The 23,907-nt window shown below is 44.8% G+C and overlaps 1 protein-coding gene across 3 annotated transcripts in view; it reads right to left on the reverse strand.

Moving 5' to 3' along the window:
* Positions 1-23,907, reverse strand: part of LOC122782884 (rho guanine nucleotide exchange factor TIAM2-like) — a 64,403-nt gene that overhangs the window by 26,424 nt on the left and 14,072 nt on the right. The window contains exons 1-9 of one of the 3 annotated variants that reach the window (XM_044047453.1): positions 20,423-20,568; positions 16,847-16,941; positions 15,103-16,290; positions 11,239-11,707; positions 10,918-11,090; positions 10,040-10,264; positions 6,963-7,148; positions 6,575-6,718; positions 2,142-2,198 (exon numbers count right to left, since the gene is read on the reverse strand). In XM_044047453.1, the coding sequence (XP_043903388.1) occupies positions 2,142-2,198; positions 6,575-6,718; positions 6,963-7,148; positions 10,040-10,264; positions 10,918-11,090; positions 11,239-11,707; positions 15,103-16,284 (2,436 nt within the window). In that variant the 5' untranslated portion in view covers positions 16,285-16,290; positions 16,847-16,941; positions 20,423-20,568. Of the gene's footprint in view, positions 1-2,141; positions 2,199-6,574; positions 6,719-6,962; positions 7,149-10,039; positions 10,265-10,917; positions 11,091-11,238; positions 11,708-15,102; positions 16,291-16,846; positions 16,942-20,422; positions 20,569-23,907 lie in introns of those variants that run through there. The other 2 variants (XM_044047452.1, XM_044047454.1) reach the window with 2 other exon arrangements.

The following is a 23,907-nucleotide window of genomic DNA, read 5'->3' on the forward strand; positions in this document are numbered from 1 at the left end:
GGAGAATTAAATTGAAAATTTAGCAAATAATGACGAGGATAATTGTGATTAAAACAGCTTAAATATATGTAATTTCATGTTGAGTGTAATACATTTAATAAAGCAATGATTACAACCGAATGTCACATTACTATTATAAAAATATTGCCGGCAAATACATTTAGTCTTATATTCTGTCTCTATTCCATTACCTCGCACAGCGGTGGGCACCAGTTTGACACATGTGCTCTAATGGAATAAACTTATTATGACTGTATGTTTTTCATTACTATTTGATGTATTGTGTTTTTTCTGTGGTACTTCTATGGTTTCAAAGACTTATTATAGTATTGTTTTTAAGGTGGATCCCAGGAAGGCGAGCTGCATCTAAGGGCAAAGCTGAGGGGTTTCCTAATAAATAAATAACCTCAACAGAAGCAGACAGGGGAGCATGCAGCATTAAGTTAGTAAAATTGTTGTTCACGTAACATTTTAGCCATTGAAACACACTCAGTCTCTCTGCTGCTTACGTAAGGAGCAGGAAGCCGCAGAATGTGAAAAACCAAGCCGCTCAGTGTGACCTTGGTTTTAACCTTCATACGAAGGCAAAGGCAGCTGCTATAGTGACGGCCCGTAAAGACGTTTATTCCTCACACTGCAACACAAGTCACAACCTACAGCACACACACACGCTACACAACAAAGCCAGGGTACACACCCTTTCACTTGACTTGACTTTTCGAAAGATTAGATGAAGATGACTGCTTATTAGAGCAATTCACTGGATTTGTGATGCAGGAAGTGCAGCGGGCGAAATGTCATCAAGACAGAAGTGGGAAAACGTATGTGTCGGCAAAAAAAATCAATAGAGCAATCGAGTTAACCTCGTGTTAACCTCGTTCTCTCTCTGTTTTCTTACTTCAAAAACATGAAATCAAAATGGGGCCCTTGTGACAAGCTGTTTTTCACACTCTCATCAAAAACATCAGGGAGATCCGCACACTGAGCCGATGGGAAGCCACTACATTTAAAGCTAAATTAAATCACGGACCCAATGAAGGCCTTTATTGTTTCCCCAAACCATTTCCTCTTCTGAGTTTCTAAACCCTTAATGAGTGCAGTTTCAACACACGCCACATTCACCACACGCTCACACGATGAATCACTGCATCCTGTGGAACAGTGGTCTTCATAACACTCCCGTTCCGGCTAAAAGTGTCCATTATGCTCATCTGTAGGCGACATCTTTTTCCTCCAGTGCGGTTTTTTGAGAAGATTACATTTTAAAAGGATAAATGGTAGCTATTAAAAAAAGCATGTACACAAAAGACGACTCTATGACCTGGATGACTGATAACCGTACAGAGCGGTAAATAAATTAACATTTTCTAGCTTCCTTTTCACATGGAAGATGCTTCCAGCTGATGCTTCGCTTTTCATAATGAGTAGAAAGAGGGGAAGTGTTAGCACGGCTCTGTCCATTGGGAAGAAGTGGTTTTAGGAGACAATAACGTCATTTAATATGACAGTACCCACCATAACCCCACAAGCACAGTTGTTACTGTCCAGCTGCTGAAATAGGAGACGACCCAAGAGGACAAAGACATGACAGCAGCATTGTTTGGAGGTAAAGCTTTCAGCAGTGTTTCACACATCTTCGATGAGCGCGTAAACACTCCAATGAGCTGTAAACGCCGCGGATCCAATGTCTCGCTGGTCACATGAACAGGAATTCACACACACGTCCAAACACCTTGGACCTCCACTAACTTATTCACAGTGTGTGTGGACTCTTGTTCACAACAGGGTGTAAAAACAAGGTCCGACTGATGTAGAAAAAAAATAAAACCTCTTGCCTTTTTATCTTGCAGACGCCTGCGCATCTACATGGAAAGAATCTCTGCTTTGATCCTGGACAAAGAATCTTTACACAGCGCACTGTCAAAGCCATGAGAGACGGCCAAGGTCAGGGCGACAGCTGACCCGTTTCAGCTACGGCTATTTCACGCTGAAACTGATATTTCAGCACATAAAGTGGTCTGTGCCACAGGAGCAATGAGACAGATGGTTGTAGAGGTTGTTTTTTTTAAATATATATATATATATATGTAAGGCCTTTAGATCTTAATGTACAGACAAAGGTACTGAAAGCTGTGACCTACCTCAGTGTTCCGAGGAGGCAGCGCATATGTTTGACCTCCTGCGTCTCTTTCAAAGACCTGAAATCAAGGAACAGAAACTACAGATAAGAGATCGACTCACCGGCAATTAGGTGCCCAGCTGCTCAGGCAACACAATATTTAGACACATCTAGTGCTATTATGTAGTTTATGGAGCTATTACATAGCTAATTAAAAAGTACGTGTGGCGAGAGCAGCGCTTTGACACTGATTCACAGAGGCTGTCACTTTTGAAGCTACAGTAGTGAGTGTGTGTGCATGTGTGGACGCAAAGTGGTTTTTGTTTTGCATGCAGATGAAAGAGAGGGAAGTAGTCCCGTAACAGATAAGGAGAGGACAAACTCTTCCCGCCTCAAAATCTCATAATTCACCCCACAGAGAGGAAAATCTTTCACTTCTTGATCCGCTCAATCGTCCTCTCCACCTCCTCCTCCTCTCCCTGCCTTGAGATTCTAAAAGGATTCTGTGTCTGGCTAAACCCTCGGGAGTTGGAGGTGACTCTGCAGGTTTTAACAACTCTATAACGCAGTGGTGACAGGAACTTATCCATTATGTCAGGGTGTAACTTCCAGTCCTCATCCAAAATGGCTGCAGTTATCAGGTTTTGCTGAGATAGTTTGTCACTGGACAGGGCGGACATGATCGCTGGCACAGCTGCTGACAGAAATGGAGCATTTTTGTTCTAAAATAAAGATCCTGACACAATGTCACCGGTGTTCCTTTTTTTGTCCTCTTTTAATGCCACATATAAAAAAAAATGCTTCTGCTCACATAACACTGTGGATACAAATGTCACCTGTATCCAGGCACCAATGGCATGAAAAGTGGTAGGTATCGCCTGTCAATCATATGGTATCCAATCATGTGTCACGCTTCATCATCCAATTTCTTCTATTATGGGAACAGAATTTATAAATTTGACAAAATACTCAATTGAAGAAGACCAATTGAGACATTAAATACTTTAAAACTACCTAAATGTTGTAGGGCTGATCGATTTTCAATGAATATTTACTTTGACAGGAATTGTGATTGCGGTATCATTTGTGATGTCAAAGGGAATGGAAGTTCTTACATCATTCTTCTCATTTTCATTCAAAAAACATATTTAAAATGATTACCATGTGATACTTGTGCACATCTGTGAGAAACAAAGATGTTCAAGACAATAATTCATCTAAGATGATATGTTGAGGATCTAACAGACATTGTACCTCCTGCGATTTGAAAAACCTTCCTTTCAAACCCAGTTTTGCAACCAGCAGAGTCGCCCCCTGGTGGCTCGACACATTACACTTCTAATGGTAATGTCCTTGCGCAATCAAAATAAAAACTACGTGAGTGTTAATCAGCAGACTATAACTCTACCTCACCAACACAAACACATTATAAAGTGGCTGTAAACGGTGCTGCTTCACTGTAACCGGCTATTTTTAGAAAGCGCCACAAACTCTCCCACAAATCCTCAGACCTTTCTGGCCTACTTCCCACAGCCTGCTGGGCCAGTCTTTTACTGTATACATAGCACTGCTAATATGGATGAGAGATGAGAGGAAATTGGGGGGTGAGGGGGGGAGAGGCATGACTTGTTGTCAAGCGCAGCATCGCGGTGGTAAATGGGATTTAGGTTTAGTCGACACAGATGAGTCAGTTTGGAAACTGTGGGAGAAAGAAAGAAAGACCGGCGGGTAACGGTCCGATGTTTATGCTCTGAGAACTGGGGGGTCAGAAAGAGGAGTTAGGAGAAGACAAAATGAGAAACATGGGCAAGAGATTGGGATGAATCTCTGGGCTTAAGAGATAAAATGTACAGGGAAATAAAGAAGCTAAAACACAGTGGATTTGTGGAGGGAGAGATCTTTGGGGGAAAAGCACAGTCTGAGAACCTGAGAAGGTAACAACAGATTTAGTCCATGGACAAAAGTTTGGCTCGCGGGACGGCCTCACCGTCCAAATCCTGCTCCGGCAAACATGTCCCGCCAAGGAGCTGATGTCATCTTTCAAAAACGGCCAAGGCTACATCTCTCACAAAGAGCAACAAGAAAAGTGAAACTGACAGGCTCACTCAAACACAAAAACAGCACATGTCCGGGGAAAACCCAGCACTCCTGAAAATCACCAACAGCCAGTAAATATTCCTTATTTGCCTCCATGTGCAGAGGGAGAGACAAGAAAGACCACGCACTACAAAGAGCAAAGACGAGGGGGGAAAAAGGTAAAAAAAGAAAAGAAAAAGAGGCTGTTTATTATTTAACGTCTTTACACCGACCATCTGCCGATGACTGCAGGGCCGAGGGGAAAGAGTGGAGAATGCCATCTACCACATATGGCTTTTAATAATTCATGTGTGAGCTGCAGCGCCACCTCTTCGCCTCCTGCGCTGTGAAGTGTAACTGAGCCTCATTAGGCCGGGCAGGCTGGACTTCCCCAGAAAAATAACAACACACACGACATAAATATCACAAAGCAGGAGGTGGCGTGGATGAACTGGATGAGCACAAGTGGAGCGGGATGGGGGGGGACGGGACATTTTGTTAAAGAACGTGACTGGGATAAACAACACGGCACCGTCGCGATATCACTGCGAAAAGGGACTGTTAATCAAAACCATGCTCACTTCCTGTAGTCGCACGCTAATGAACAGAGGTCCATAAAAGACTTGGTGCACAAATGAGCATTTCCTTCAGCAATTCTTAAAATAGACCACCAAAGAGAAAAGCATTCCCTCGAGCCATACCTTTAGCGTACAGGAGAGGTGGATTTCTGTAAATAAATAAATAGCCTACATGGGTCTAATTACTAACCTAAGAGGATTTTCAGATCCCCCCCCTCCGCGTATGGGTAAAGAATGCTCCCCGTTGTTTACGGTGATGGGAGGTTTGCACTCAAGCTTACCAGGAAGCAGAGGGGGGAGGATGTTGTGAGCTTATGTGCATCTAATTAATAAACTATCCTTAGGGGGGGCAAAATGTGCTATAAGCAGCATGTGACTATGAGAATATGCTTGCCTTCATGTCAGACACTGTACATGTGAGTAAGCAATAAAACTACATGTTTTCAGGGTGTTTGACTAACAAATGTTCAGAATATGCACCAAGGGTGTTCAGCTTTTCTCTGCCCCATCACACATGCACGGTGTACGGTACGGCAACAGCATGTGCAGACCTGCTTATGAACGCTGTTTGGTACAGAATGGTACGGTCTAGGAAGCTAAAGCCCTGAGTTAGGTTTGCATTCCGACTGAGAACAGTACAGTTTTCTTGGAAGCGTGACATCGTGCCGAACGACGACATTGGAGGCGAAACAACAGACAATCATTTTTTGTATAAGAATAAACCGGGGGACATTTGCCTCGACTTCCATTGGATATTTACACCAATCGTGAGGGAGTGACACTGCCCAATCAGCTGATTGTCACGGGTGGAGCCGGTCTAACCATACCCCCTACCATTTCACTTTGGTACACACAAGGAAAGGTTAACAAAGAATGGAACGGTTGGGGGCGGTTATTTTGGTACTACTGGTTTCCTAATGGGTCACACAGTTGGTGTAGTGGTTAGCACTCTTGCCTTTGCAGCAAGAAAACCCGGGTTCGAGCCCCGGTTGGAACAAGGGTCTTCTCCGGGTTATTCAGCTTCCTCCCACAGTCCAAAAACATGGGTTAAGAACAGTGGAACAGTTACCAATATGAGGTAAATTTGACACTCTGAATTGTAAGAGTAAGAGTGAATGGTTGTTTGTCTCTTTGTCCCTGCGATGGACTGGGGAAGTGTCCAAGGTATACCCCGCCTATCGCCCTATGTCAGCTGGGATTGGCACAGCGGATAAAGGATGTTTCCTAATGGAAATATGTACTGCACTGTACCGAGCCAAACCACTCCACCGCGTCCCCTACTCAACGCTGAATGAGGAGGGTGATCGTACAATAGCAATGAACTAATACGGACGACGTGAAGAGTTGTGTTACTGTGGAATTCAAATGAGATTAGTGTCACCCCGAGGTCTAAGAGCTGCGTTCAGGCTTTAGACAAACACAGAAACGAGTGTCGTTTGTTATGCAGCCTTTCATCTTACAACCACATCGGTTTTATAATGCGAGTGCCTCCCCATGGGCTTGTTACAAGTCACACATTCCTTTTTTGTTGCTTTTTTGTTTCAGGCAGAAAATGACAGAGAGAACATGGTAATTTTTGTGAAAAGAAAATAGCAGCAAAGGGCACCAACATCTTAGATGAAGCTACAGAGCGGTGCATAGTCTTAGCCTAAGGCAAGAAATCTGCAGTGTGTTTGATTACAAAGAAAACACCAACAGCACTGCTGTTTTTACAGCAATGTTTTACATACTTACATACATATGAGATTCCGAGTCAAAAGGTTGAAACGTATGAAATAAAAAACATATATATTATATGTACCTGCGATACAGACGGCCTCTTGTCCCGGCCTCGTTTTGTGAGGTTGTCGAGGCCTTTGAGCGAAGAGAAGAGACCTCTCTTGCGCTGTCTACAGGTCAGGGAGAAGGAGCGCCTCCTGAGTGTGGCTTCATCTCTGGAACAGATCTGAACAGATTTCACAATATCACTACTATGATCATTAAGCTCGGCACATAATTTCATCTAATCAAACCATCTAAATTACTGTAGGTTCTTCTTAAGTATTAATTTTTGGTTTTAGAGTGATTGGAAGGTTTGCGAAGTTATTGTTCGACATCATGTGAATTTTAAAGGAAAATCTCTAGAAAAACCAAGCTAGACAAACTTGGTTGATTCTCTGATTTGTTATATTCATCCCGGGGTTCCTCACCAGTGCGTGGAAGGAGGAGACGGAGAAGATCCCCAGGCGTCCCAGAGTGCTCTTGGTGGGGCGGCTGGCAATAGCGAGCAGGCTCTTTGGGTTGGGCAGCTCTCCGCCCTGAAGACTGGCCAGGTAACAGCGCATCCTGAAGAGGTCCATGTTAAACCTCTCCAGATTCTGCTCCCACTGCTGGATCTGAAGAAATATTATATATATAAAAAGAATGTTACACAGAGTCACACTAAATCTGCTGGTCGCCAAGAATAGAGACTGTTCAGGGCTAGGTAATGGCTTTAGAAAGGGAGGAGGGGGGAAAACGGGATCTGGGGTCAGTTGAGTGCTTTCCATCAAGATGCAATTGCTTGCAGATGTTGGGAAAAGGGTGAGGGCATGAATTGGGGGAGGTTTGGTAGTGAGGGGTGACTGCGTATTGAGCAAGTATGTGCGCAGTAAATCTAAATGCCCATTTTTATGTAAGCCTAGAGAGGATTGCGATGTTGCACAGACCACCCATTAAAAACTCTGCTCCACACACAACCTACAAGTACACACACACACAATTTACAGTTGCCCCCATCCCTGTGCGCACTATGTAAGCTATGAGAAGGTGCTTATTCTGCTGGCTGGAGACTTGTTTTAATGAGAACACTCAAGTTAAACAACCCTCTATAACAACTGACTTTAATAGGTCTCGTCTGCGCTGCAAGTTCATTCACAATAACACACCCTATGGCGTCGTCCCATTAGGTCACGCTCACATTAATGGCGTTCTTTAGGACGAGGAGCAGAGCCGAGGAGGGACGGGGGGCGGGTTAGCGGCGTTTTATGAACCCCTGACTCGAAACAAAGTCAAACATCTTAAACAAAAAGACCTTGCGCAGAGATCACCACGGGACCAAACTGAGCTTTGTGATGTGCTTAAACGCCGTGAAAATGGCGTTGGTTAACGAAGACAGTGATGCTCAGCCATTATTACCATTGTGCTCACATTCTGGATACAAATGACCTTGCGTTCTGGCGTTTAATAATTGAGGAGTGAGGGATTAATTGTATCCATGTCAGATTTTTATCTCTAAGAAACCAGTGCAGTTAAAATCAGAGAAGCACTGAACTTTTTTAGAGTTGTGTCCTTTGGTAGAACGTTATTTTCCCAGCTGCTCTAACACTTTTAAAGTTTGAAAAGGAATCACACCCTTGTTCCATACATTAAATGGTTTCACAGCTCAAACTCTACTTGATCTTTTATGATCAGCAGCTTTCATTGGTTATTGTTGGCTCTAGCTATAGATGTGAATAGAGGCGAAGTAAGGCCATTACACAGAGAGACTGATAATTTGACGACTCCTTTTCTTCTTGTGCTACCGTAGCGTTTGGTATTATCCAATAATATTCACTGATGCCGTCTGTACCCCTGAGTAAGGAAGTGTCACAGTCTCAATGGATTATAGGGGAGTCAACTATAGTTAACTCGCCTCAAATTTACATAAAATACGACAAAATTACTTAAAAAAAGGTCAATCATTTTGAATAAAGGTCACATACAGAGTCAATGAACATGACCCACCAAAGCTAATGATTTATCACAGAGACACGGATGACTGTGGTGCCTGTGTTCTCATCTCTTCATTAGTAAAGTGACAAAAGTGTATTCCTTTCACATTTTCACTCAGACGGGTCTAATCCTTGGCGTTACTCAAAGACCTCGTACTTAAAACCCCGTGATCCTGCTATATTTGGCTCATTTTATACACAGGAGCGAGGTATCACCAAGTGCATCAGCTCTTTCTTCACAAGCAAACACAAAACTTAAGAGAAAACCACACATCTATGTACAACTATTCCAGAGGATCCAAGCGTGTCTGATTCACAGGTAATCTGGATGCGTTTGTGGAAAAACGTCAGATATCTAAAATAGTCTGCAGCAGAAAATTCAATTTGATGATTCACGCCAGGGTGTATCACTGACGAATGGGATTTTGGGTTTATGTAGTTCAGTGCTTTATAAGAGAGGCAGAACTCTTTCAGTGCAATAAGACAACCACCCAATATCGGTGAAAAGCAAGGCACGTTTAGACCCATCTGGCCTCTGTGCACTTCTGATTTACATCAATCTCAGAGCGATTAACCTCGGCAGATACGAGCCCGTCTTTCAGCAGATTCTCATCTTTGCTTGTTCCCCCCCTCTTTAACATCTGCTCCATGCTCTCGGTAAAAGCTCTAATGTATAATAAGTCTTTCAATGCAACTTGATCACAGTGTATATGTGTGTGTGTGTGTAAAGAGACTTCAAAAGAGGTCAGCTGGCACTGATTTCAGTAGACATGGGTGGAGGGGTGGGTGGGAACATCAAAGTAGTGCCCTGTTGGTGCGAGACAACCCCACCGCAACCTTAAATCTATCATCAGCCTCTGGGCGCCTGCACCAGAGTCTTGTCCCGTACCCCTCTGACCCTATCATTGACTCCAATCCCGTCTGTCTCTTCGTCTACTCTGAACTGGCAGAACTGGCTAAATGGAAACAGATCCAGGCTCACGGTCGGGTCTATGGAGAGTGTTACTCTTGCCCCCTTTCTAGCACTGAGATGCAAGTAAGTGCATGGACCATGGGCCACTGGCATCACATTTAACAGACTCTTATAGTCTCAGACTACCTGAGGTGCAGCCTGCTTTTCCCACAATTCCTCAACAACCACTTGTTTCTTGTTAAAGTATTTGTTTTCTGGCGAAGCTACAGGTTATGGGCTTTTTATACTCGTGTAATCAGCTGAATGTAGGCTACAGCACAGTGCTAGGTGCTTTGGATTCTCCCCCAGGCTGTGAGAAGGAGAGGGAGGAGGAGGAGGAGGAGGAAGAGGAGGATAATGCGTTTTGAGAGACCATTACTGGGAAACATCTGGAATCACAATTTTGATGCTCGGGGAGGCAAGCTGCTCCCCTGGGCCCCTTGTGATGCGTTTGGGGACCTGATGCATTCAGGCCACTTTACTTGCCCCGCAGACATAATGACACAGGAGTCATAAAATAAATAATCCAACAGGGGCCCCGCCGATATTCTCAGCGACTCATGTACGTGTGTGATCGTCTCACTTGGTTCTCGATAGCCCTGCGGTTCTTCGGGTCATTGACTACGGTCAGCTGCAGCTCGGCCATTTTCTTCATCTTTCCATCCATGTCGATCTTCTGCAGCAGACCGCGGACCTGGCTCCGCAGCAGACGCACGGTGTCCTCCTTCCCCTGACGCTTAGCCAGCAGTGAGGCGCTGGCAGAGTGGATGGATGTCACCCAGTTCTCCAGGTCGGTCTGGTTGCTGGCCTGAAAGGCCAAAGAAACAGGGTCTTAATTTGAAGTAGCAAGGCTAATATTCATTGTTATACATATACATTGTTGTGTTATTCTATTGTGTATCACAATTCAGGCTTTGTTGGATCAATAAAAGACAATCAGACTATGATAGACTTACATACAGTTTTTCCCTCTCAAAAAAGATATTTCATGCTCATATTCCTCTTTATAGGATGACTCATTTGTAAGCAGAACACATGTTGTGAACCCCTTTTTTTTTTTTTTAAAGAATGACTCATGCTGAACCAAGGTGAGTGAAGACAAATCTCTTTATGTCACAGAGGTTATTTTCTCCACTCTTGCTTCTGGGTCTATGTCACTATTTTATATCCCAGTGCAGCCTATGACGCTTGTTATTTTGAGTGTAGGAGTTGCTATGGAAGAAGCCAAGGCTCTGCATGAATTTGGTACCAGTATGAAGGTCAGTAAGCACAACATGTCCAACATGTCCTTCAAAAGGTTGAAATTGGCTCAAATGAAGGACTATGGAACTATATACTGTAACTGTCTGTTCAAACATGACCAAAATATTGAACTTTTTATTCATTTATTTGCATTGGACTTCAGGAGGACGTTAAATACGAAGAGAAATACGAAGAACTCGACCCGCCGTTGTGTTTTACCTGAAAGAGGTAAACGTCTCCATACGAGTTGCTAAGGCAGAAGACGTTCTCCTTTTTGGGATGTTCAGGAACGGCCTGGACGATACTGTCCTCGGCCAAGAGAGCGTAGCGGGGAGACAGTTCCTGCTCTGAAGAGCCTTTACCGTAAGTCTCATAGAAGAGCAACGTACATCCTGAAAAACAAAAAGTGTGGGGATACAGATGAAAAGGCAGATAATGGCACAAATGTATTATATAATTCATGTGCATCACTACGTTTACATTGTGTTACATTAAAAGTAATGTTCCCCGTGTTCCTCCATCCACAGTCTCAAACCTCACCTTTAAGGGTCACCCAGTACTGCTTCCACTTGCGGCGACTGACCAGCTCCAGCTTCCTGTCTTTGTGCAGCGTGATGAGAGGTTTAAAAGAAAGCCAGCCGGCCCGTCGGACTACTCCCTGTTCCTTTTCAAACAGCAGATCGAGCTCCTCGAGAGAGCCCTCCGCCGACTCACTGCTACTCTCGCCCTCTTCGGTGCCGATAGATGGGTCTTTTGTATCACCTGCTCCCCCCCCTCCTCCTCCTCCTCCTCCCTGTCCAATGCCCATGTCCAGCTCCCTCATGAAGTTCTCGTAAATGTTTTGGCGGAGGGCGTCGCTGGTTGTTTGGTGAATGGCTCCTGAGGATTGGGTCCTGGGTGCACCGGGGAACCAGACCAGGCTGGAGACCTGGGAGGGAGAGCTGGTGTCTGCAGTGAGGCCATCGACTCCACTGTCAAACGCGTCACTCATCTCCTTGTACCTGGTTTCCTATGATAATAGGTGAGAAAAGTCGGAAGGAAAGAAATAAAGGCATGATGAGCTTGATTTTCACACTGAAATTAGCAGGTATATCTGGGATTTTTGGACCACGGTAAACCAAAAAGTTCTTAAAAAGTAAGGACTTGCGGCCACAAACTCACACAGACCAAAACTGGGAGTGAGCCTTTCAATTAGCCCTGGGGCACTGGAGAATTGCTAGAGAAACTGTTGAAAAAAAATCTAGTCAAACCACTCAAACCGACTTCAAAGTCTGCATTACAGTCCCCAAATCTTTTGCAAGGCTGAGAAAGTGGGACAATTTCCTGTGATGGCACCTTGGAGGTTGGACCCCCTCCAGGCTCAGACAATGTCACGTCATCACAGGTCTGCCTGAGCTTCCCCATTTCTTCAAATGAACACTTGATGGAATTGCCTCTTCTCCGGTCTAATAACAGCCATACCTACACTTGAGTAGATTGCGGCATCAATTCTGCCCTTGGCTACAGAGTGGAGTGTTCTCAGCATGCAGACACAGTATGTGCCATCACGTCTAAGCTCATTCTACATCTTTGTTTGCTCATGTTTCTCACTCAGCTCTGTCTGTGTTCACGCTTTATGCCATTTCAACTCGTTCCCTAATAGTTAGCGAGGAATTTCTAATTTTTCTTATCACATCCTGAAACCAGACTTTACATAGATCCTGTTTAGCTCCAAGGCGGCAATAAACTCTGTGAACCCACAGTGGACAGCCTTTGTTTCGACAATGACGTACAACTGTCACTCCAGTAGTTATATACTGCAGCTGTACGAGTGGATTTTCAGCCACTTCCCCTCGTTTTTCTTCTGCAGACACAGCCCCAAATTTATCCACCCTCTCCCTCACCCTCTTCCAGCTGACTTTCATTTAGGTTAGGCAGGTTTCTTGGCCTTTGGCATCAGGGTCACAGTGTGACCTTTAGTTCAAACCCTCAACAAAATTCTAGAGGCCAAGTGGAGCGTAACCAGAGCTGGAAATGCTGCTGATTTTGGAAGACCTGCTGACAAGAAGCAATGTGACCATACCCTCAGATATGCTGTACACACATGTGCCATAAAGCGTTGACCGTCAATGAAATGACTACCAAACAACTGGAGACAAGCTGTAATAGAGATTATATGGACGTTGAGGTGTCTTCACAGACACTACTTCACTTGGATGAACAACACAGATCAGAGATTGGTCTGCAAACGGCCAGCTGCACTGCACATGTGCAGCTCATTCTTGTCTAGTAACTCTGTGCTGCTGTGGTCACGGTGCTTCTCTCGCTCTCTCTTGTCTACACCCAGACCAGTTCTCCGCCCACAGTGAACAGAGCCAGATGCAGCGCACTCGTGCGACACAAACTGGCAAATTTTATTCCTCAGAAAGTAACTAAGGTTCGGCTGGAAGCTAGAAGCTATTAGATTTGTCAATAGTAACTTTTCGGGGGACGAAAGGTCGCTGGAGGAGTCTGAAACGTTACTAAACACAACACCAGACAAAATCGCATTTCACTTTAATGCGATTTTGTCATTTACTTTTCTATTATTTACATTAAGCACCATAAATTGTGAAAGGAAACACACTCTTTTAAAAGGGACTTTAAATTTAAATGTTCCAGCCTTCTACCAGCTTTACATCTCCATAAGGAAACAGACCAACATAAACATGTGGATGCTAGTCTGCCCCCAAACCAGATAAGTACCTGCACATGGCCATAGATTAGCACGGCATTATGTCAAGCAGGAGATTTAAAGGCGGACATTACTGATGCAAAGTGAAAGCCGTGGAACACTCAAAATGATTACCGTCGGCCTCCTCGGTATTTTCTCACTGCGCACTCAGGTGACAGTGTCAAGGCAAAGTGTCTCGTCCATTTCACTCAGCAACACCAGAGCTATTTAGGTACAAGGAGGAGCTCACAAAAACCCATCTGAATGCAACGATTGTTCCTATTCTGTCCTTTTTGTTTGTTGTCACAGTCAGAAGTGACTGAACACCAATCCTTATTAGCAGATTTACTCTAAGGACTGGTGAGGAGAGCCCAGAAAATCTGCAGCACACAACACCCCGGACAACCTCGAGCCATTCATTAACATTAGACGAGGGGTGGAGTTAAATCTTTAGCTGGGATTTAGTTGCTCTCTACCAGAGCCTTTCAGGGGCTTACGGCTATTCTCCTGGCACTGCCTAAACAGTGTTTCCTTAAAAACTTGGCTTAACAAATTAATGCAGAAACAAGAAACAGAGTTCAGGATCTATTTAAACAAATGGGTTTGGGTTTTTTTTTTTGTCAAATTAAAGCGATGAAGACAGCGGTGGTTGTAGAGCGAGGTCACGCTGTTCTTAAAACACGTGCAAACGACATGCAGACGACATTGTGGTTATTTCCAGCTTCTCCTCTGACCCCTGCCTGGAACGCGTGTCATTTTACAAAAAGAGGAAAACATACACATCGGCTGCCTGCTCTGCGTATCGTACATTCATATTTCACTAAAGCCTCTTTGATGAGCCATTAAACACCCTCAACTTCACACCACAATAAAACTGAAATGCACCCACCCAGGTAAAGTTGACAAAATGACATCTGCACATCGTCCCCCGCCTCCTCATCGTCAGAATATGATCGTAAGGTGCCTCGCATGTGTAATAATAGGTAGTACTGCTCATCCTTGTTCCACCATCATTAAAATAACAAGACCCAGCACTGGTTTGCCTTACAAATTTCATTTTGCGCCACCCCGCTGTGCCCTGTCCTCAGACAGCTGGTATTGTGCTGCTCAGGACCACAGGACGGTGGTTGGTTACCGGCCATGCCAGGACAACCACTGTGGCTCATGATCAAAAAAAAAAAATGAAAGCCTTGCCAGACAGAATGTCTGTGTATGACTCTTAGTGATGTCCTCCTGTTTAATAAGCCGTTCCTCTCAGGGCTCATGATTAAAGAACTGCAACATGACGACATAGAGAATGATGACTTTAACTACTGTGAGCAACTTTTAAATAAAAACAAATGTCTGTTACATTAGCACAATGTTCATTAAGTCTATCAGCTCCATTGTACACAGAGGAAACTGCACTAGTAAAGTGAGAACGGCGGGCAGCATTCAGATTGGATTATGACAAAAAACACAAAGATCTGCTCAATCTGCTCTGATAGTATTGCTTGAGAAAGCCTGCATTCAGACGATGAACGCAGCATGCAAATAATGTTAAAACATATTTGCAAAAAGACCAAAAGAAAGGCATAATAATAACAAAAATCACCAAATTCTGCAGTTGCAGAAGTTGCAGAGTGACTACAAACACTATGGACCCTGTGAGAGGTAGAGATTAATGAAATAAAGCAATACATTTGTATGTAATGTGATTCCAAATATCATACCAGGGACTTCCTCTTCTTGCGGCTTAGACTGCCCGTCCAGTCACTGAAGCGTCTCATGCGGTTTTTGATAGAGTCTCTCTTGTAATGAGAGCCAAACTCGGGCACACTCTTCTCCTGGTGCTGCTCCTGGTCAGGGTAGTGGTCCAGGTCCTCACTCATGGTGTGGGCTTTGGGCCTGCGGCAGGGCAGAGTGTACGATGAGTACTGCCGGACCTCGGAGCACTCTTCCTCCAAGGGCGCATCCAGGACAGACGCAAAGGAGGCTCGGTGTGGCCTCCGGCCTGGCGGTGGCTCCAGTAACTGGGACGACAAGTCGCCGGTTGTGGGGAAGGTGGCAGCCATTGAGGAGTCCCTGTAGAAATCTGTGATAGATACGGGGGGAGATTGCTCGGTGAATGAGTCGCGTTCGTGGATTGGGGACTGAACTTGAGTGCTGCCGGCAGAGGAGGGTTGGTCTTGCTCGCACATCTCTGCGCTGGGCCCCCAGGGGCTGTCATACCAAGAACCATCTGAGCTCAGAGAGCTCCCCTTGCTGGTCCTGGCTGTGGACGAGGTAGAGGCAGGCGGAGGACCACAGCGGTGGCCGTCCAGCCCGCTACCACTGGAACCGGGCAGACTGGACGTCGAGGCGGACTCCACATTGGGCGAGAACTTGAGGAGCTGCACGGGGCCAGTGGCCTCATCCAGGATGAGGGGATTACCCGAGGTGTTGGTGAACTCCACCCTGAGACTGCCGTCCTTCTTTATCACCACGCGGGGACTGCTTTGTTCTTCTAAAACTTCTTGTTCATCGCCGTGTTTTTCCAGGGTGTTCACGTTGAGCTCGGCCCCGTAAGGATTATCTTCGTACTCATCCGACATATGCCGCCTTCGTGTGCCACATCCAGGGGGGGGTCGGTGCCAGCGGTGCTCACTTGGACTGCCCTTGAGTCCCTTAGAAATAAAGTCACAGTGCCGCGTGGAGTAAGGCTGTCTGCTTTTAGGAGGGGACAAACAGCCACGGCCAATACACCTGGCCTTGTACCCTGAGCCTACAGGAGCACTTCTCCACCACGTACGCGGTGACAAAGTGTCATCTTTGGCTGAACGGAGCTTCAGCGGATATGGCTTCGGTTTCCCAAGGAAGACAAAGCTGGTGCCTTTGGGCCCTTGGATGCTGTACTGGCTCTCGGAATTTCCCATCTCTGTCTGAGGGAGAAAAAACAAAAACAAACCACAGTGTCACACTGGTGTGACGCAATTTCAGATCATCAGGGACATAAAATTAACACATAAAACCAGGTCTAATGTCTTCCTGATGGTTTTCAAAGAGCATAACTGTGAGAAATCCTGGTCATTAACCTGTTTGCTCTACCTCTGTCTATTGACTACATCGCTCTTTTTCCTTTACCGACGAAAGTCACGTCAGGCAAACAGGATTCAGCCGTCACGGTTGTTATGTGAGACAGAGTTCAGGGAAAAAAAACGCTCACAGACAGTGTCCACAACAGCTTTACATTTAAGGACAGAGAGCCGTGACCGGAGAGATATTTCATTGCAGGGCTGATGCTACAGCACATTAAATTAGGGGTCCACATAAACACTTTCAACTGTCCTCAAGTCTTTGAATAAGGGTTAAAACACCGATATATACAACAAAAGAGGACTGAGAGACTTTAAAAATGTATTAGGGGTTAAGTATGATCAAGCATAATAACATAACAATAGTCAAAGCAACAGTTATGAAGGCACCGCTCAGACTCACCTGTCTGAATGTCTTGTCTCAGATTGGAGCTGCCATGTGCGGCTCTCTCCACCTCATTTCTCAAAATAGACTTCTTCCTCCGTCATGTGGCTCATCTGAAATGAACAGAGAGAGAGAGAGAGACTTAGTGCTTAGTCTGCCTTTCACAGCACTGTATAATTTACTTTGTGCAATGACCTCCGTGTTTGATAACAGGTATGCCCGCTAAAGAGTAGATGCAAATCCCAGCATTTGGGATAAAACTGTTGTGTTTCTGCGTGGGACAAACAAAGTCAGTGCCGTGCTGAAACAGGCGGAATATAAGGCTGACATTGTCTTACTTTTTAGGAATGTGAAATGCTTCTGTGTCTGAAAAAACAGCATTGTTCTTATTAGCAGGTTTTTCAAAGAATGACAAAACCAATATCACACAATATTATAAAGAAGGACCCAATGAACAACGTTGTACTGTACAAGCCAGCACAGTAGAAGCAGTGCCACCCTGGCACTTCCGTATGACTAGTTTAAAAAAATTCAACTCCACCCCCACAAATTTAACTCTCCTCGACCAGGAATCCAAACTAAACATTAGTCACATTTTTCCACCTCCCCACAAGTAAATGACGTCGTCTTTGAGGACTGTTTTTTAAGGATCCGGCTACAGTTTGCCCCGTCTGTTTATTTTTAAACCTTGGAATCCTAACGTGCTGCACTCTTTTTTTAGATTTTTTTTTACTTTGTCACCGCCAAAATTTGTCCCGGGGCAGGATCCAAAACCAGAAACGGCTACAGAGGCACCCGCACATCTTCTGAGTGACTCAGTCTGTTCTGTGTGTGTGTGTGTGTGTGTAAAATAACCCACTCACACAGTACATACAATCAGCTCACACTCCAGGGTGGCTTTCAAACAGTGCTACCTCTTCTAAGCCTCACCACACACATACAGCATGTGTAAGGTTACAGTGTAAACAGCCGACCGCCTAAAGCCCTAACCTTCAGGATTAAGTGATCTGCAGAATTAAGGGGTTTAATCAGCTCCTGCATGCATGCACCTTGACTGTGTGAGGTGAGATTACAGCGTTGGCTGACTGTGCAAAATGGACTACTGTAAAAAAGCATGTGTTTAATAGATGACGCTGAGTGGGAAATGCCATGGCACTTGAAGAACGATTTAGGTATTAAGCACATGTGGCACTAAATCCGCGAGTTCAAAAGGTAGGTCAAATATCCAGGTGAAAAAAATCAAAACATGACAAGGATTATGTAAACTGTTTAGAATGAGTGTGAACAAAGTAGCACTTCAAAACAGCAGTGGAAACTTGGTGGCCAGAAATATGTAGGCCTGCAATGAACTGATCAGAGGAGTAACTCAACACTGGCGTCTCTTGTGACGAGTTAGAGAGAACTAGAGGGAGATGGGCTTTGAATACAAGCAGCACTAAGACTGAGCAACTACGTAACCTGATCAAACTTTCACAAACTAACAATTTCCATTTCTGTCATGATAGGTGAGCTGAGGTTTCATCGGATTCTTGGGTACAGCCCAAAAAACCAGTTGGCTTGTTCAGCGCTACGCTCGAGTTCACTTCATTAACCCCAGAAAATGTGATGGACTCCCACATCTGAAACCCTCACCAACTAAGCCTCAACTTATATTAACATCAGCAGGTCACAATTTACCAAGAAAGCAAAAGAAAGCGAACTTCCAACTTCCTCTACATGAGTGGGAAATAACATAAACGATGCTCTTTCTGCAGAAAGCAGCTGCCAATAACACCAGAAGTCGGTTGCATAAAGCTGGTTGTCCAACTTGTCACAGGGACTGCTTTCTTCTCGCGTCTACCACTGATGCTTTTCACGCAGAGCAGTGCTGCGAGTATGAAAGGCTGAAAGGCGTGCTAACACACAAACCTACAGACGCACACGTTTGCCTTCTGCTGTGAGCTGAAACGGAGTATTGTGCGCCTGTGTTTGGGAGAACAACAAGACAAGTCTTCCTTTTAGCTGGAAACCACTGCGCCCAGTCTGAACTCACCCTCCCTCTTCCCCTTCAAGCCTCTGTTCTCATCAATAGGTTTCCTACAGGCCATCTGCTCAGGGGCCAGGGGACCACTGGCACCCCGTCCCTCGTCGACACACCCCGTGACCTGGCATTCTTCTTGCGCTGCCCCTGGGTGACTCCCACGTTAACTCCATGTTTAGTCTGGCACTAGTTGCATCTCCAGTCTGGAGCTCTGGAGGATAACGGTGAGGAATGGGCCACACCTCGGCGTGATATAAACACGCCAGGTACGCGAAGCATTAAGGAAGTAAGCGTCTCTTTCCTTCGTGTAGACCACACTGGCATCTGTGCAACAGCAGCTACAGCTTCTCCCACACACACACACACACACACAGTCTGTGCTTGCATTTCTGACCCTTGTGTCCTTCAATTTAAACTTGAGAAACAAAGCTGGAAGGAAAATAAAACTATTGACACAGCAGTGTGAAACTGCGATAATTCCCCATGAGAACTGAGCCACAGGTAGCATGATGCTATCAGTGCAGTTTTTCATGTGTTCTACCAAGATACAGAAGTCTGGACTTCACGGATCTCCTGAAAAACATTAACCAAGCAATCATTCTCAAATATGGACGAAAGATATGACAGAATGTTTAGTTAATGTGGTTTTAATAGAAGAAGTCATCAATCAAAAATGCAAATGACAAACAAACTGGCCACTCTCGTCAAGGTGGTGATGCTTTCTTTGAATTATTAGGCTGTGAACTAGAAATGATGAGGTCATTTGTTATTAGTAGGGACTGTTAACAATAGCACTACCTTCCTCCTGTCAAAATCACACCCCGCGAGACTCTTATCACTTTCCTCTGGCGCTGTGCAAGCTCTTGAAAAGGAGCAGCGCTCGAAGGTTCGCTCGTTTACACCGAGTTGTGCAAAACCGACCAAAAAGTTAAGCGTAGAACAACGAGAGGAAGAAGGGAGAAAAAAGTGATATTAGAGCCAACGACCAAGACTTCCTGGTGGGTTTGTATCATATGAACCAGATTTTTTTTTTTTAATCTGGCAGTCGTTTGATCATGAGGAGTAATGTATCCCTATGAATCACTTGCTGAAAGCCCATATTACTCTATCAGAGGATTCAGCCAAAACCACCAAACATCCATCTAAGTGCTTGTTAAGTGTCTTTTACACTTTTCCAGGCTACATTTAAAAGCTCGGCACCTGGCTCCTGTCCAGAAATGACATGGCAGCCCCTGTGAAAGATTTATACACATATGCCACTGCCATTTTGCAAGCGTGATGCCAAGAAAATAAAATGTGTATGTGAATGTGTACAACTGTGCACCCAGCAAACCTCAGGGTGAGTTACACATTTTAGACGAGGACGCTGCGCTCGTCAAACTCAGTTATTCTTATGGGTGGAAGTGAAACTTAAACACAACGCCACATGTACAGAGTGGAGAATAAACTGTGCTCAGACATGCAAACAGTGTAACCCACACCTGTGCATCCAAACACCTCCTCTTCTTACAGAAATATTGGAGAAACAAAGAGGAAGAAAAAGATAAAACACAGCACCACAAAACGCCCCTTACCTGAGTGGCCCCGGACTTTAATCTAAAAGCTCTTTGAAGAGCTTGCAAAAGGAGAAGTCTCGCTGGTGTCCTCTGATCTGATCTCAAAGTGGATTCTCCCCATGAAGGCTAGCTGAGCCTTAAAGCAACGTACACACACGTTGCATCTGACTCACACACCCAGACACACCAGAGGACGTGTGGAAACTCCCTCCCGGCTTCGTAGCAGCAGCAAATCACAGTCCTCCTGGGGTAACCCTGGGTAACGGAGAGCCAAGAGGCAACGCCAGGGACAGCAGGGAGGAAAACTGAAAAGTTTTCAACAGAACAGCTGGAATAGAAGTGTGAATGTTTTGTAGCACTCGTCCATTTAGAGTGTCCACTGCAAAGTCTCCACTACTCCACTCAGTGTTGTTTTTCCTATACCCCTGCTTTTCCGTTGGCTAGGAAAAAAGGATGCAGGGCTTGATACAGCCAAGGCGGTTTTCCACAGCAGTCTGCAGCCAGTCAGTAAGACAAGCTGGCATATAATGGCTGCATCACTGCCTGAGAGGCGGTGGGGAGGGCTCAGTGACTGGAGCTCTTGTCTGACCCTAAATACCACAATGACCCCAGACGGAGGCCAGGGAGGCGGCCAGCTACTAAGGAGACAGAAAGTGTGTGTGTGTGTGTTTATATGTGAGTGAGTATGAGTCAGGGAATTAGAAAAAAAAGTCAAGAAAGTGAAACTACACAGGAGCAAACAGAGACTCCAACATTGTTAAGGTGACGAGAGGAATCATCTCACTTGGAGGCAGAACAACAAAACAAGTCAAAAAAACCTCCTCCTGCAATTACAATTTCTGAAATACACTCAAATGTGTTGTGACTAAGCTTGATCCTGGCAGAGACAAACTGGAGACCGCCGTCGGCCTAAAAACACAGGCATGCCTTCATTTGTCTATGGCTCACATAACTGTGGTGGCGCAGTCAAACTGGACCCATTCAGAAAGCCACAACAGAACAAAACACAGCACCAGAAATGAACGGGAGCGTGCCAGGCAGCTCCAGAAGCTGCTCTCAACTCTCACTGGTCCAGAGTCAACTTCGTTAGCGCTCAGGGACACAAACTGAAAAACACAAGTGGATGTGTGTAACTAGAATTCTCAACCGGGTTCTCCTTTGGAAATGCATCTTGGTATTCACACTCATGTTCCTGCCACGCTGCATGAGCAGCTGTGGAATAGTCTTTCATCAGCTGCAGGACACAATATCGCCAGAGCTAAACAACATTGTTAACAACACAATGGTCCATGTAGCCGATTCGGAGCTCCCCTCAAAGCCCTTTGTCCGGCTGTAGATGGAGGCAGCCAAAAGGCTGGTCAACAAACACACCAACAGAGAACCAGTGGCATGACACAATAAGACGGCGGGGAAGGAAAAAGGCACGGAGGACCTCTGTGATGCATATTCATGCAGAGCAGGTGCTGGGTCTAATTTCATCGAGACAAAAGTCTGACCCTTAATTAAGATCAATTAAGAGTCCAACGAGCAGCCGGAGCCAAAGGAAATCCCTTTATATCCAGAATCTTTAGACCCTCTGACTCTCAAATGCGCTTCAGCATTTTAATTCATGTCAACGCTTGAACTGATGCCAAACCTGGTAATGCAAGGTGAAGGCAGCACTGCAATACATCATAATAATGGCCGAATACAGAATATTAGTGATGACAGTGGGCCTGTGTCGGCCTTACACAGGAATACAAAGGAAAGGTACGTCGGATGGAGTACTTGATGACTCGGTGAACACATGTTTTTAATTAACGGATTCAAAGGTACTAAAAAACAACGTGCCTGATACCCAAACCGAGTAGAGTCAAGTAGAGCCGAGTAGTGCTAGAAATGTGTACTGGAAAAGTGCAATAAGAGTTTATCAGAAGAGCTTTAGGATATTGCTTTCAAATACAAAGAATCCCCACTGATTTTAAAGAGGAGACGATCACCGATGGCTTTTTGTCACTTAAATCGCACTTCCATCGTCTCTCTCCACTTTCCAACCGCCCGCTAAGCCAAGAGAACAAGATTAGAGTAAAAATCTGAGAGCAGTGTTCTACGAGTTACTTGGCTCATGCTGAGGTGGATGCATTTATGATGAGAGATTTGAACTGAGAGAAGACGATTATACATAAATGACGTCACGCTGTGTATTTACGCAAACATCTGATGAAACATCCGTCGCGCCCATGAGCATCTGAGACAGCATGGATGAAGCCACTGTCGTGGTTGGAGGCTGTTTATAGTTTGATGCCATTGATTATCCAGCTCACTGGGGACAGCAGCGCACAGCAATTTGTCAACATAATATCCGTGGGGCAGGAAATGGATGATGGTAATTGCTCATTTTAGCAGAGATTAGAGCTTTTTGTGCTACTTGCCTTACCTAAAATATCTAAGGTCTAGAAATACATGTGCAAAGGTTGCAGGAATTCAGGGTGTAGACTGGTGGAATTTTCCTTAAGTTGGGGTGAGAGGTCGAGCCTTTTGTTTGGCATCTGGTTTCCACCCTCAATCCCTCTCCGCCCCCTTAAACAATTCAACTACTGAGCGGGAACCTTAATATATTCTGAAAACGTTGCGTTATTTGCATATCAATAATTAGGGCTGATTTCACACAAACTTCCTCCATGTTAATTTAAAAGGTTAAAAACTGAGGGAAATACAAACATAATAAATGTGTCTGTATTGTTCTGTGACACTCATCATTTAAAAAAGTTTACCCCTCCCACTGCCTCTCCTCTATCCCTCATCCTCCTTCTCTCCCTTACAGTGAACACTTCATCTTGTGCCAGCCTCCCCGCGCTGTCGGCTCGCTTCATTCTCTACAGATTGGAGTTCCTCTCTCAGATGTGACAGCCCACAACAGAGAGTCCGACAACGACTTTAAATTAACCAGGGATGTGTCAGCGCACGCAGGCAAACAAAAGAGGGGGTGATGTGTGTCTGTGTGTTAAGTGTTTGAGGACAGGAGGACGACGACGACGACGCCAGAGGGTTTGCTCTGACAGAAGCAGTGAGGGAAATCTAAAATCCATTACTAAATGAATAGACGACTATTTTGATAATCGATCATAGATTTCCGATCTTTTAAGCTTCTTAAATGTGAACATTTTCTTAATTTCTTTGCTCTCTATAACAAAGAAATCATTAAAAGTGAATAATTTTGGTTTGTGGACAAAACAAGACATTTCATTTCCAGGTTTGACCAACACAATCAACATTTTTTAAGATTTTCTGACACTTTATGGACCACACGATTAATCGATTATGAAAATAATCGCTAGTTGCAGCTCTAGTGTCCACCACTGCAGGACAAAAAGGTACCTGCCTGAAATTCACCAGGTTTATGTTGTTGTTGTTGTCTTGTTCTTCTATTGTTTCCATGTATTGAGAGTCCTACCGTGGTCTGACTGAATGTCTCCGACACAATAATTCAAAACATACTGAGCAACTCGTAACGTTTACACGGA

Source organism: Solea senegalensis, linkage group LG16 (assembly GCF_019176455.1).
Source record: "Solea senegalensis isolate Sse05_10M linkage group LG16, IFAPA_SoseM_1, whole genome shotgun sequence".
In the NCBI taxonomy this organism is placed as follows: Eukaryota; Metazoa; Chordata; class Actinopteri; order Pleuronectiformes; family Soleidae; genus Solea; species Solea senegalensis.